This window comes from Fukomys damarensis, unplaced genomic scaffold (assembly GCF_012274545.1).
Source record: "Fukomys damarensis isolate Sample0158 unplaced genomic scaffold, DMR_v1.0_HiC HiC_scaffold_37, whole genome shotgun sequence".
Classification (NCBI taxonomy): domain Eukaryota; kingdom Metazoa; phylum Chordata; class Mammalia; order Rodentia; family Bathyergidae; genus Fukomys; species Fukomys damarensis.
Genome location: NW_022900949.1, coordinates 54,837,312 through 54,852,555, shown reverse-complemented (window position 1 = coordinate 54,852,555; position 15,244 = coordinate 54,837,312). Strand labels below are relative to the sequence as shown.

General features: G+C 40.2%; 1 protein-coding gene across 2 annotated transcripts in view; it reads left to right on the top strand.

The window, feature by feature from the left end:
* Positions 1 to 14,950, top strand: part of Gk5 (glycerol kinase 5) — a 66,342-nt gene extending 51,392 nt beyond the window's left edge. The window contains exons 13-17 of one of the 2 annotated variants that reach the window (XM_019205118.1): positions 3,562 to 3,665; positions 4,967 to 5,026; positions 5,992 to 6,125; positions 12,973 to 13,105; positions 14,268 to 14,950. In XM_019205118.1, coding sequence (XP_019060663.1) covers positions 3,562 to 3,665; positions 4,967 to 5,026; positions 5,992 to 6,125; positions 12,973 to 13,105; positions 14,268 to 14,280 — 444 coding nt within the window. In that variant the 3' untranslated portion in view covers positions 14,281 to 14,950. Of the gene's footprint in view, positions 1 to 3,561; positions 3,666 to 4,966; positions 5,027 to 5,991; positions 6,126 to 12,972; positions 13,785 to 14,267 lie in introns of those variants that run through there. The other variant, XM_019205117.2, reaches the window with a different exon arrangement.
* The last annotated feature ends 294 nt before the right edge of the window (positions 14,951 to 15,244 follow it).

Here is a 15,244-nt window from a genome sequence, read left to right as displayed (position 1 = left end):
GTGTGTGTGTGTGTCTTTCCAAGGTTCACTAACTGTTTAAAAAATCAACTTAAAAAAAAAAGAAAACATTTCTGGCAGGTATAGTGGTTCATGCCTGTAATCCCAGCCCTTGGAAGGCTAAGGCATTAGAATTGCTGCAAGTTTAAGTCCAGACTGGGCTACATAGAGCGTTCAAGGCCAGCCTGGGCTATTAATAGCACTAACCTGTCTCAACAAAGCAAAACAAAGTAAACAAGTCAGTATTTCTTCTTGTTAATTTTTATGGTATGTGTTGGTTACTTTGCCTAATCAAAAGGTAAACTCAAAAAAGACTAAATTTTATGGCACTTAACTTTAGTTTTTTTGTTTTGTTTTGGTTTTTTGGTTTTTTTAAGACAGGGTCTCACTATGTAGTTGAGACTGAGCTGGAACTCACTATGTAGCTCAGGCTGGTCTCGAACTCACCGTGATCCTCCTGCCTCAGCCTCCTGAGTGCTGGGATTACAGGCATGCACCACCATGCCTGGCTACTTTGTGTTTAATTGAAAGACCTGTAATACTGCCTTTAATTTTAGAATATTGCTATAGAGACTTTATAAACCTTTTGAAGTATTATAAACAAAATTACTTTTGGGGAAAACTCATACTAGTCCATTTAAGCTCCTCTAAATACTTTTAAAGTAAAGCTTTTAAAAAATAAAATAAAGTTTTTGGGCTAGGGATCTGGCTCAGTGGTTCCACCACCTGCCTTGCAAGCAGAGTGATCGAGTTCGATCCCTAGAATCAAATAAAATAAATAAAATTAAAGTAAAGTTTTCTCAATGTAAAAATGGAATTAAAGTGTTTGTAGATGGGGAGAGGAGGAGGGGGTGAAGGGAGGGTGGGGACAAGGTGAAAAAATGAGAACCAAGACCTGTCAGGTAAAGGTACAAGATCCCAGTAATGAATGTAACTGTACTGTATACCTAGAATGTACCACTAAATTCAATTTAAAAAAAAAAGTTTTCTCTTCAAAGTCAGGACTTTGTACTTACGAAGCAGGTGTGACACCACTGAGCTAAATCCCGGCCAAAGTTTTCTTTTCACTTTTTAGAATCCATGTCGTTCTCAATCAGATAATGTCCAAAATTTTAAAGTTTGGTAGTATAACATAGAAGCTGGTGGAAAAAAATTAAGTCAGGGTGATGTAAACATTTAAATATACTCTATTTTCTTTTTTCTTTTTTTTTGAGGCAGGGTCTCACTGTGTAGTTGAGACTGAGCTGGAACTCACTATGTAGCCCAGACTGGTCTCGAACTCACAGCGACCCTCCTGCCTCAGCCTCCCGCGTGCTGGGATTACAGGCACCATCACGCCCGGCTAATATACTATATTTTCAAAAGCAGATTTAAGATACTATTTTGCCATCTGTGTATTTTCTTTCTTTGCTTTATCTGAAAGTTTATGAAGTATACATGGCGATCACATCCTCTTCAGAGTGGTGTGAGGCGATCAGCACCTATGACAGGACAGAAAGTGCAAAGTGTTGAATTAAGTTTTCAGGAGAAAAGTTAAATGAGTAATTGTCATTCACAAAGGTAGAGTTTCATTAGGTTACTTCTTGTTATTTCCTTCCTGAAAAATGTGCTAGGGGACTTAGCAGTGACTTTGTCTTGACAACTCTGACTCCTCCATCACCTCACATGCCTGAAAAAAATGATACAAAGTCTCTGATTTTAAAAAAATAACCCAAAAATTTAGACATGTTATAGATAGTATTTTTTTGAGGGGGTGCTAGAGATAGAACTCTGGACTTTGTGCTTGCAAAGCAGGTGATGAAACCACTGAGCTAAATCCCCAGCCCAAGATTTTTAATTTCATTGTGATAAAATGTCCTTGTCCTGCCATGATTTCTAGTATAAAATGAAGCTTTTTTTTTGTTAGTACCAGGGATTGAACCCAGGTCCTCGTGTGTGTTAGGCAAGTGCTCTAGTGCTGAGCTCCATCCTCACCTCCCCCTCGTTATTTTTTTCCCCAGTTCGTTTTTTGAGAGAGAGTTTTGAACGATCAAACATGGCCAGTCTTGAACTTGTGATCCTCTAAGTGACATTATAGGCACATATCACCCCACTCGGTTTAAGAAAAAGTTCTGTTTATTTCTTTATTGGTTTTTGGGTTTTTTGAGACGGTCTCACTATGTAGTTGAGACTGACCTGGAACTCACTATATAGGCCAGGCTGGTCTCGAACTCACAGGAATCCTCCTGCCTCAGCCTCCTGAGTGCTGGGGTTACAGCCATGTGCCACCACGTCGGCAAGAAAAGGCTCTTGATCAGAAACTGAAAGTTAATTGAAACAGTAGTGCATTGACCAAAGTAATGGGTAAACAGATGGCAGACCATGTCAGTGAGGGAAAATGAGAAGTGGTGTGGAAGGGAGGAGATTCACATTTATGATACTGCCCTTCATGATACAACACTGTCACAGCCTGGGGTAATAGGACGGCACTGAGGTGTTTTAGGTTTTGTTTGTTTCTTTTTGTTTTTCTTGGCCATGCTGAGGACTAAACCCAGGGCATCACACACGCTATACAAGTGCTCTACCACTGAGCTACATCTCCAGTCTGAGAAGTTCTTGAATATGTCAAAGAAATTGGCTCACTGGAAAGTCCGTGACATCCTCTTCAGGGGACAGCACAAGGGTGGGCCCATCCTGCATGGCGCAGGGTGGGCCCCTGGCTTGCTGTAGCGTGACTTGTGCTTCGGCGGGTGAGGCAGTGGACATTGAGGAAGCGATCAGTGCTCATGCGTCTCCCTTTGCCGCTGCTGCTGTGGGTGGCTGTAGTGGGGTCGGGGAGGCTGTGAGTCAAGTCCCCATCTTGAAGGAATGAGGGGTTTGCTTTGACGAGGGTTCTCTTGCGTGCAAGGAACAGGCTGCATGGAGTTACCCTCTAGAGAAGCTGGTTGTACCCCGTGCTGTGAAGGCTGGGACTGAGGCGTCTTAGTGATCATCAGGGATGTGCTTTGGGTTTCTGCTTCTCTCCATGGGTCTGCTTTTCTCCTTGCAATACTAGTGGGTTCCGCCCCCAATAACAAAATAAAACTAAAAAGACCCAAAACTTTACAGTTGGAGAGAGGAGGATTTGTATGGTTTTTTTTTTGTCTAAAACTTGGCTTTTAATTGTTTATATTTCAGTCCCCTTTGTTGATATGAATGTAAATAGAAGGTCCACCTAAGTCCAATAAACTGACTCAACCTTGTTTACAGGCTGTTAAAAGCTTATCCTTGTGCCAAGCATAGTGGTGCAAACCCGTGATCCCAGCAACTCAGGAGGCTGAGACAGGAGGATCACAAATTCAAGGCCATCCCAGGCATCTTAGTGAAACCTTATATCAAAATAAAAAATGAAAAGAGCTAGGGATGTAGCTTAGTGGTACATGGTTTTAGTCCTTAGTATGAAGAAAAAAAAGTTATCCTAATGGTTAACATAATGTTTGGGCTGTGTTTACATGGCTGGCTTTCTGTCCTATGTATTTCCCCAGCTCTGCAGATGTAATTTAGAACTTAATAATACATTGTGTTCTTATTGTCTCTTACTTTTAGGCTCCATTAAATGACCCTTGTGCGTGTGCCTCCTTTATGGGTTTGAAGCCTTCCACCAGTAAATACCATCTGGTACGAGCAATATTGGAGTCAATAGCATTCAGGTGGGAAACCCTGCTTCAAACTCTCTGTCACACTTTGCCACTTGCTTTATTAATTTGCTACCAAATAGAAACTTCTGAATTGCAATTGAATTATTTAAGTTATATTTTAATTCACACTATGTATGATATAATCTATTCTTGTTGCTTATTTATTTTTTCATTTTTAAAGTACTAGCATCACAAATTTGATAACTGAAAACTGAATGATTTTTTTGTAAGTATCCAAGGCTAGAGATGTAACTCAGTGGTAGAACATACACTTTGTATATTTCAGGTCTTGGGTTCAATCCTCAGTACCATAAACAAAAAGGAAAACCAAAACAAAATCAAAGCCAGGTGTGGTGATACAGACCCTATCTCAAAATAAAGATTACAAATGAAGGGCTAGGGATGCAGCTCAGTGGAAAAGACCTGGGTTCAATCTTCAATACTAGAAAAAAAAGTTCAATTTCTTAGCATAAAATTTGGGTTGGGGATATAGTTCAGCAGCACCATGCCTGCCTGGCATGAGCAAGGTCTTGAGTTCAATTCCCAGTACTGGAAAAAAAAGAAGAGGGGAAAAAAAAAAAAGATTCAAAATGAGAATTTTCAAATGTTTTTGTGACATTTTTCACGAGGGAGAATTCACGCTAATGTTTCAGTTATACTCAAAGACTAAAAATTAGAATTATTCATATTTCCTGTGATCATGTCATTATGGGAAAAGTATAGATTGTGAAAATTAATTATTAAAAGCAGATATGGGGCTGGGGATTTAGCTTAGTGGTTTTGTTGCCTGCCTCCCAAGCGCAAGGTCCTAGGTTTGATCCCTGGTACCTGGAAAAAAAAAAAAGCAGATATGAATCAGGAATGTTTATATTGTTTAAAAATAAAATGTTCTCTGACTGCAAAATGATTATATTTGATGAATTCTATTAAATGGTGGTTTTATGTCATCCTAATAACTACTAATTAAGTAATTTTTAATCAGATGGTAATAGGTTAAACTTTGTAAAATAAAAACTATGCTATCTTACATGAAAGCAAAAACACAAGGACGTGAGTTTGTTGCTCAGGTGGGCATCTGCTGGACCAGTCATGGTGAATCTATGGTACGAAGCCACAGCAGACTGTTTCTATAATTGAAAGCTCTAAAAGGTTCACCATCACTATGCTAGATGATCTTAAGTTAGTCTGTATATTTATTTAATATTTCTTTTGCATGTTTTTAAATAAGTAAAGTAATTATTTTTGAGATCAGAATAGAGAATTATAAGGATATGAATATCCTCTAAAGTAGTCATCTCATTTTTTTTAACTAGAAACAAACAGTTATATGAGATCATGCAGAAAGAGATCCGTATTCCTGTCACAAAAATCCGGTATGTACACTTTGTTTCTAACAGGTGAGCAGTAGCTGCTATTAATTAGTATTTTCATTATTATGATTTTCCAGGAATTCAAAAAGAGCTTATGCCTACCTCCTTGGCAATAAAATTCTTGGTCATAGCTAGGTATAGTGGGACACACCTGTAATCCCAGCAGGTGAGAGGCTGAGGCAGGAGAATCTTGAATTCAAAGACTGCATAGCAACACTGCCTCAAAAAACAAAAATTCTTGGAGGAGGATTTAGCTTAGTGGTACCACACCTGCTCGAAAGTGCAGGGTCCTAAGTTCAATTCCCAGTATCAAAAAAAAAAAAAAAAAAAAAAAAAAGGAGAGGAAAAGAAAGCTAATTTTGGATTTATGGAGAATATAACAGTATAAAATTTAGGGGGATATTGGCACTTGTATGTGTATTATATAAGTCTGAGATCTCTGAGTTGTAATTATCCTTGGCCCGGTAGCATCAGATTTCTTGACTTTCTTCACTGTCATATCTAAATGAGTTTTATATTGCTTTAGTTTAGTATACATTGCTTGTTTTGAACTAGTTCACAGCATATGGGATAAATGAAAACATTCATAGCAAGAATGCAGAAAAATGTTTATACATTACTCAGTAAGATCCTCTGTCATCAGGTAAATGTTAAATGATATTATTTTAGAATTGGGTTACACTTACAGGGTTTAGGGATGATGTGGTACAGTAGTACAGCACCTGCCTAGCATGCCCAAGACCCTGGGCTGGATTCATTGCCTAGCACCAAAAACATTTAAAAAAAGGAAGCAGCAGAACAAGGGGAGGGAGGAGAAGAGGAGGAAGAAGAGGAAAGAAAAGAAGGCAAATGAATGAACGTGGAAAAAACTTACACATTCAAGGATTTAAGAAAAATATGTAGCCCAGAGAAAAATAGTGAATGATACTTGTGTGGTAATAATTTATCTCATGTCTCTGACTCCACAGGGCAGATGGAGGGGTGTGTAGGAATGGTTTTGTCATGCAGATGACGTCAGACTTGATCAATGAGAGCATAGACAGACCTGCCCACTTTGACATGTCCTGCCTGGGTGCAGCTTCTCTGGCTGGCCTTGCTGTTGGTATGTGGGAATTTGTTTTGTTTTATTTTTTGAGACGGGGTCTTGGTGTGCAGTCCAGGCTGGTCTTGAACTCATGGTGATCCTCCTTTCTCAGCCTCCCAAGTGCTGGGATTATAGGTGTGCACCACTACACCTGGCTGGTATGTCTGAGTTTTGTTTAAAATAGAGATTTCTTGCAAACTTTTTTGTGTGTGTGTGGTACTGGGGATCGAAATGAGGACTTTGTACTTGTGAGGCAGGCAGTGGCAGCACGGTGTTAAATCCCCAGCCCCTCTTGCAAATTGTTTCTATAACTGAATGCAATAAATTCACATCTTGGTGAATGCAAAGCCAAAAAGCAGAAACAGGAGCTAAGAGTGATTAAAGATCCATTACCCGGATCAGGTAAGGGGAATACTAGGGTTATTTGTAAAGCAGTGCTCTTCCTGGAAAGAAGCGCTGTGGGGATTTAATTGGGAGAGCCTGCATACATATACTAAAGTACAGGGCACATTTCAGAACGTGCTCAGTTGAAGGGCACAGATGCTATGTTCAAGCTAGGAAGACGGTGCGCTGTGTGGTGGCACACTCCTGGAGTGCCCGGATGTGGAAGGCTCAGGCAGGAGGATCCACGTTTGTTTGTTTGTTTGTTTGTTTGTTTGTTGAGGTACTGGAGATCAAACTCAGAACCTTGCGCCACTGAGCTACATCCCCGCCTCCTGTTCTGTTTTGTTTTGCTTCTTCCCAATTACAGGTGTGTGTGCCACCACACCTGGCTGCACCACCATTCCTAGCAGGTATCCAAAGTTTGAGAGCAGCTTGGGCTGCATAGCAGTTTCCAAGCCAGCCTGGTGATTAATCTCACATGGATTAGTCCTACTTGGTGACTCTATCTTCTCAAAAAAGAAAATAGGAAAGAAAGCAAACCAACACATTCCTAGGTATGCATTGTTTAGAGTCTAGGGCACAAGTTCCAAAAAACAAAGATGGTGGACATATTTCTGGATTTGCTCAGTTTGCACATGTTTAGAACATGAATCCACCTGGTCATGCTCTGCCAGGTTTACTCTGAGCTGCCTAAAATAATAAGTGGTTCTGCTGCCTGCCTTGCAAGCACAAGGGCCTGAGTTTGATCCCCAGTACCACCAAAAAAAAAGAAAGGAAAAGAATAAGTCAGAGTAACTCAGTCACCTTGGTGCTCCTTTGTAGATTACTGAAAATAATTTTAGCTGAAAGGAAAACCTTCAGGTTATTCAATGTGGCAGTATTCTCCCCATGTGATAGCGATCACCTAAAGATGTCCATCTAGTTTAGCAGCACTTTTCCCCCCTATGGGGTGGGAGATTAAACTTAGGGCCTTTGCTCTCAGCTATATCCCCAGCCCTTTGTTATTATTATTTTAAATTTTGTGATGGTCTCACTAAGTCACTAAGTTGACCACATAGGACTTAACTTACAAACCTCCTTCCTCATTTTCCCAGCAAGTGCCACCATTGCAGCCTAGGTTGAACTTCTTGCTGGGCGGGCAGTGTCCAAGCGCCTGAGCTGTGTTGCTCCTGAGACCTCTGTCGTTTGGTCTGGCTCTGCCCTGCCAGCTGTCACCTCTCATTCAGAGCCAGGAGGGGTGGCCTGTAATCCTCAGTGGCTTTGGTCTCTAATATGGGAGGCAGCTGGTGTTGAAGAAAAGAATTAGAATGACATTTGCTGAAGGAGAGTCAGGCAGACTCGATTCAGAGGACTATTGAGAGAGGCATAGGAACTACTGTAATAAAATCTTGGGGTGGGGGAGAAAAGGGCAAGTGAGAATTTACAGCCAAGGGCCAGAGTAAGCAGCAGTAGGAGGAAACACTGGGGTAAGAGGAAATTCTGGCTGAAAACCAACCTAACAGGATTTTTGCTGAAGGCAGACAAGACCAGATTCCACCTGGGGGTTGGTGTGGAAGAGACATCGGGGTGATCAAATACTGAGGATTGGAGATTCTGGCTAAACTGACTTGACAAGGTTCTTGCTGAAAAGAGATAATGCAGAAATGAATACAGAGGTCCAAAAGTTGAAGCATAGTTGAAAAAGAGTTCAGACATTGAGTAGACATTGGCAAAGAAATCTTAGCCAGATGGGGTGGCACATGCTTGTAATCCAGACCTCCAGGAGGCTGAGACAGGAGGATTACAAGTTTGAGCCTAGCTGGAAAACTTAGCAATTTAGACCCTGTCTCAAGAATAAAGAAATTTTTTAAAGGCTGGGGATGCAGCTCAGCATCAAGACCCTGGCTTTAATCCTCACTACCTGCTAAAAAGGAGAATTTTTGTCGATAAGATTGTCTTTGGCTTTAGGAATTACTCCCTTCCTTTATTTATTGAACAGCATTTGTTGAGCTACGTGATTGATCCTCCCTGCTGAGAAGAAAGAGGTTAAACGCATTTTCCCTGATCTCTTGTGGGATTAGGCAGGTATCTAGGATAGGAAGTCAGAAGGAAGATTATCATACCTGTGTGATAAGCCCCGCAAGTAGCAACGGTGTGGAGCACATGGCTGGCTTCCCAGAAAATGCAACAATGAGTTCAAATTTGAAGGGGCTGGCGGACAGGGGAGGAGAGCATGAGGGGTGGGCAGTTCAATAGAAAAGGTGTCTCCTAAGCCGGGCGTGGTGGTGCACTCCTGTAATCCCAGCACTTGGGAGGCTGAGGCAGGAATCACTGTGAGTTTGAGACCAGCCTGGGCTACATACTGAGTTCCAGGGCAGTCACAACTACATAGTGAGACCCTGTCTCAAAAAAACAACAACAACAAAAAAAGAAAAAGTGTTTCCTGAAAAGGGAAGTGCTAATGTGATAAAACCAAGAGGGAGGTAAAATCTTGCTATATTACCTAGGATGGCCTTGAACTTGTGATCCTCCTGCCTCAGCCTTCTGAATAGCTGGGGTTACAGCCATGTACTGACAGTTTGTAACTCTTAATCAAGCAAATGTAGAATGCAGCAAAGAAATAATTCCAAGATATGTCAATAATTCTTGCAAGCTGAATAAATTAAGCTTGATATTATAGTAAATCATGACTGGTGTGGCAGCACATGCTACAGTCCCATCACCGGGAGGCTGATGTAAGAGGATCACAAATTTGAGTCTACCTTGGGCAGTGTAGTGACTCAGCAAGAACTGTCTCAAAAATAATCCTTGCAAGCTGAATAAATTAAATTTAATGTTATAGTAAACCATGGAATGTATGGTGGCACATGCCTGTGATCCCAGAACCCTGAGAGGCAGAGGCAGGAGGATTGCAAACTCAAGCCTAGCCTGTGTAACCTAGCTTCTTGGTGAGACCCTGATTCAAAATAAAACAAATCTGCTGGGATGCGGTTCAGGTTGAAGGCCATTTGTTTGATCCCATTCACCCCTCCCCCCACATTTAACAACACGTGTAGGTTATTCTTGCACATAACATAGTAGCTTGAGTTTTGTCCCCTTCATTAAATCTATAGTTAATTTCAAACTTTGGCTCTCTTATAGATGTGAGGCCAGAGCTCTGGGTGCAGTGGTGCACACCTGTTGTCCTAGCACTCAGGAGCTGAGACAAGGACATCACAAATTAGAGACCAGCCAGGGCAATTTAGTGAGATCCTGAACCCAAAAAAATATTTTAAAAAAATGGCTGAGGGCCCGGGATTTATCTCAGTGGCACCTCACCTGCTTCACAAGTGCAAGGTCCTGGGGTCCTGAGTTCAATCTCTGGTACCGCAATCAATCAATCAATACATACATACATACATAAAGGGGCTGGGAGCTGGGCGTGGTGGTGCACACCTGTAATCCCAGCAATCAGGAGGCTGAGGCAGGAGGATCATGTGAGTTCAAGGCCAGCCTGGGCTACATAGTAAGCTCAAAGCCAGCCTGAATTACACAGTGAGATCCTGTCTTAAAAAATAAAATAAAAAGGACTAGGGATATTTCTCAGTATAGAGCATCCTTGAATTTAATCCCCATAACACCAAGAAAAAAGAAAAAGAAAAACTTGAAAATTATGTACGTCCTTTATTTTTTTCTAAATGTACCCCCAGAAACTGTGTGTTCTATAGGTATTTAAGATAACTTTTAAAATGTATATATTGGGGCTGGAGATTTAGCTCAGTGGTTCCATCACCTGCCTTGAAAGCGCGAGGTCCTGAGTTCGATCCCCAATACCAAAAAAACAAAAATGTATTTATTGGGGCTGGGGATTTAGCTCAGTGGCACTGTGCCTGCCTCACAAGCACAAGGTCCTGAATTGATCCCTGGTACCAAAAGAAAGAAAGAAAAAAAAAGAATGAAAAATGTACATCTACCTTAAAATATAAAGAACTATGTTTATATTTCATTCTCTCCCTCCCTCCCTCCCTCCCTCCCTCTCTGTGTGTGTGTGTGTGTGTGTGTATTGTCTTACAGTTCCTCTACCTAGTACTCCAAACAATTAAATTTGTGTCAGTTGGTTTTTAGTTGGTGCCCTTTCTGAAAGTGTATAAGTGATGTTTTAGTAATTCCTATGCTTAATTACTTTTTAATCTAAAAAATCAAACATGTAAGGTCTTTTTAGCATGATCATTATTATCAGATTGTAGAAAAGTCACATGCTGTCCACCTTTCACTACCACAAAAGTTGAGAGAAGGCAAAGAAAATGAAATCTTTTAAAGTGGTAACTCGAAAACAATATTTTGGAAGGTTGTGTTGATTGTTATATGTCAACTACTGGTTTTATAAATAGTAAAATACTTTTAGTTATGTAAAAAAAAGTTGTAGAAATGAGTTTTAAGAAGTATTTATTTTCATGACTCGATTCATCTAACTGATGTACAGATAGTATATATACATATATATAGTCTCTTAAAAGCTTCGATAAATTAATACGTTTAAGCATAATCTAAAATGCCAACTTTGTAAATAAAAAGAATGTGACCGAAAAGAAAAATTTTAAAATGAAAGCCAAGCATGGTGGCATGTAACTATAAGCCAAAGGCAAACATGGTAGTACCCAACTATAATCCCAACATTCTGGGAGGCTAAGGCAGGAGGACTGCAGATTTAAGCCCAGATTAGGCAATTTAGTGAGACTCTGTATCAGAATTTTATAAAGGGCTGAGGATGTGGCTCAGTGTGAAGGTCTTGCTTTCATTCCCTAGTACCAAAAAAAAATTAGAAAAATATTTTATGTGTCACTAAAATACCTTTCTATTTAAGAGAAAATGTACTTCAGAGTTTTAGACTGTGTTAAGTATTTCAAAATAGGAGGGATGGACCTCTGAGAAGACAAGAGATACTGCATTTACCTAAGACACCTATATCATTTCACACTGCTTTATTTATTTATTTATTTATTGGTTTTTTGAGACAGGGTCTCACTATGTAGTTGAGACTGACCTGGAACTCACTATGTAGCCCAGGCTGGTCTCGAACTCACAGCGATCCTCCTGCCTCAGCCTCCCCAGTGCTGGATTATAGGCGTGCACCACCACGCCCAGCCACACTACTTTATGATTATAGTTATAAATGTGTTCTTGTGCTGCTTTTTATTATAAACCACATGATCTAGTCTGGGCAAGGGGTGTTGCTTAGAGGCTCTAGGTTTAATACTCAGCTCCACAAAACAACAATAAATATATCCCATGATCCTCTTAGCAAAGAATAATACATACTAGAACTAGGATTTTATCTTGAATTGGATTTTTTTTTTTTTTTAAAACAGGGATCAAACTCACGTCCTTATACTTGCAAGGCAGAAGGCAGAACCACTGAGCTAAATTCCCAGCCCCTTGAATTGGAATTAAAATTGTATGAAATGCTATAGTTTGAAAAAGAAACTATTATATTAATTCCTAGCTTTGAAGTTTAGGTTTCTGACAGAGTTGCCACTCACCTGAAGATGTATGACAAAATATTAATTTCGGACTGGGGATTTAGCTCGGTGCTGTGCCTGCCTCACAAGCACAAGATCCTGAGTTAGATCCACAGTACAGCAAACAAAACAAAACAACCCAGCAAATCCCTCAAAGAAGAGACAGAACAACAACAAAATTCTAATTTGCCTTCACTCTGTTTATTGGAGTTGGGGTCCCACTATGTAGTTCTGGTCTTCAACTTACTATATAGCCCAGGCTGCCCTCAAACTTGCAGCAGTTCTCCTGCCTTGGCCTCCTGAATTCTAGGATTTCAGGCATGTGCCACCTTCACATTTGTTTATTTGTTTGTTTTGGATTTCTGAAATAGGGTCTCTATGTAGTTCAGGCTGGCCTTGAACTCCCTCTGTAGCCTAAGCTAGTCTTGAACTCACTGAGATCTTCCTGCCTCAGCCACCTGAGTGCTGGGATCACAGATGTGCTCTATCATACCCATCTGCCTTTACTCATTTTAATACAAAGGAAATATGCTAGGTATAGTGGTACACAGCTGTAATCCTAGCACTGGAGAGGCTGAGGCAGGAGGATTTCCAGAAATTTGAGGCCAGCTTGTACAACATAGTGAGTTCAAGGCCAGCCTGAACTGCATCAAGAGACCCTTTCTCAAAAACCAAAACCAAAAAAAATGTATGTATGTATTTTTTTCCTTTTTAAAAAATGCAGTTACCAGTCATGAAATTAAATGATGTTAAGTATGTCTGCTTTGAAAGTGATTTGGTACCATGCCACTTAGAAAAAAGCTGAACATTAGAAATCAAGATTTTAAAATCCTGGTGTATTTATTCCAGGAATAGTCCAATCTACCAGAAATCTAAAGCGATAAAATCGTGTGGATTGTTTTTCAAAATACTAGTGGTTTTCCTTAGCACAAAGCGCATGTGTTTGGTTATATTTTGTGGACTCATTATTTACCTTAACATTTGAGTAATTTTTTCATCTATAGGGTTTTGGAAGGACAAGGAAGAACTAAAGAAACTGAGGCAAAGTGAAATGGTTTTCAAGCCACAAAAGAAATGGGAAGACTATGAAATGAATATGGAAAACTGGGTGAAAGCGGTGAAGCGCTCCATGCATTGGTACAGCAAGGCTTGACAAGGGACCTGCCCAAGGGCGGCCCTCAGGGTCCCAGCACAGGGGATTCAAGGAGAAAAGGCTTTACTCTTTTAAAAAACAAAAACCTCTCACTTTTTAAAATCCAAATCCTGGTAAAATTACAAGGCAGCAGTACCTCAAAACTGTACATCTTCTGTTTTCTAGCAAAGTCCAAAGGACATTCGCCATTTCCAAGTGTGTTTTATGTCCTGGGTCCTCCTCTGTTATGCGGGGGTCAGTGGTGCACAAAGCACAGCCATTCACCGTCCAAGTGCTAACAGCTGTTGGCAAGCACCGTTTACCTTTCGTTCCACAATGGTGTGAGAAGTGTTTCTTCAATTCATTGACATTAGGTGGGCTATTTGAAACCCGTGTAGCTGAAAAAAAAAGTAACAGAAAACACGAAATTTTGAATCTTTAATATTTTATATGTAAAGCCATAAGTTTTCAATATTATATCCATACATAAGCTCAACATGTCCCTCTCAAATAAGTGTATTTCTTAGTGCTTTCCTTTATTGGGCATAAAGGCACTGCCTTAATTTTACCTTGTTCAACCAAATCTGAATCTTTTTTTAATATGTTGAAAGACCGATTTTTTTTTTGTACCAGGGATCAAGCTTGGGTCCTTGAGCTGGTGAGGCAGTGACAGAACCACTAGACCAAATCTGAATCTTTTTTTAATATGTTGAAAGACCGATTTTTTTTTTTGTACCAGGGATCAAGCTTGGGTCCTTGAGCTGGTGAGGCAGTGACAGAACCACTGAGCTAAATCCCTGTCCCAAAACACTGACTTTTAATTAACGGACTAAAAAGGGTATTGGTTTTTAAGAAATAGAAAAATCCTGCTTACTTTCCTTCTCAAATAGCATTTCTCTCAAAAACTTCTGGCTAAGGTTTAACGGGTTTTTTACAAGATGCAAGCAGCTAACATAAGTCTTGCTTTTCTTCTCCTGTTCTTTATCTTCTTAGCTCTAAGATGGCTGCACAAATGCCTTTTGTTTTTATTAAGTGCCTGACTGACACTTTAATTTAAGGAAAGTCCCCTAATTTATTGGTCACTTAAGAACTGCCTTCTTGAGGGCATTTTACTTCTTTGTCTGTCTGTTTTTCTGTTTGTTTGCTAATTTGTTTTGTTTTTTGCAGTGCTGAGGATTGAACCCAGTGCCTCGTGCATGACAGGCAAGCCCTGAAGTACATTTAGTGTTTGTCCAGTCTACTCATTGCTCTGAGATGAACAGCTGTGCAGGAGCTAACAGAAGGGCTAGCACTGTGTCCGCACTAATGATTTGCCTGTGGCCACTGAGCCAGAGACCCTGAGGACCAGCACAGTCCCCCATTTTCAAACTTTATTGCCAGAAACTCAAAGACAAGCCTTTGAAATTAACCTAAAGCAATTGACCACCCAGCCTGTTCTCATGGTGTTTGCCCCTCCCTGCATTTGGGGATTTGGGTTTGGATGAATGAATGGATTTATTCTCCTGTTGCCAAGACTAATCACATAAAGTCTTAGGGTTGTGGAAGTACCTATTAGAAAATAACGTTATTAGGTGATCTTCTTGTTATTGTCATGTATATCTGTTTTGGAGTCCAATATGATAGAGCAGTCAGATTGCATTTTTGCAAATCCCATTTCGGTGACCTTGAAGTATCTTCTTTTTTGTTTCTTTTTCTTTTTTTTGTAAAGTATCTTCTTGAGTTACTAAAATTTTCTTGGAGGGAGACATTGCAACAAATATATTGTACTGTAAACTCCATTAAGATTTGGAAATAAAGTGTATGTGGTGTCACGTACCTGTAATCCCAGGACAAGGAGGAGGAAGCTGAGACAGGAGGATTCTAATTTTGAGCCCAGCCTGGGCAATTCGGCAATTTAGTAAGACCCTGTCTCAAAATTTAAATTTTTTTTTTTTTAGACAGGGTCTCATTCTGTAGTTCAGGCTGGCCTAGAACTCACTATATACCCTGCTCTGGCCTTGAGCTTGCTACAAGCTTCCTGCCTCAGCCTCCCAAGTGCTTCGATTACAGGCATGTGTCACCATATCTGGCAAAAAAAAATTTTTTTTAAAGGACTGGGGATGTATAAAGCCCTGGTTTCAATCCCCAGTACTAAATAAATATCT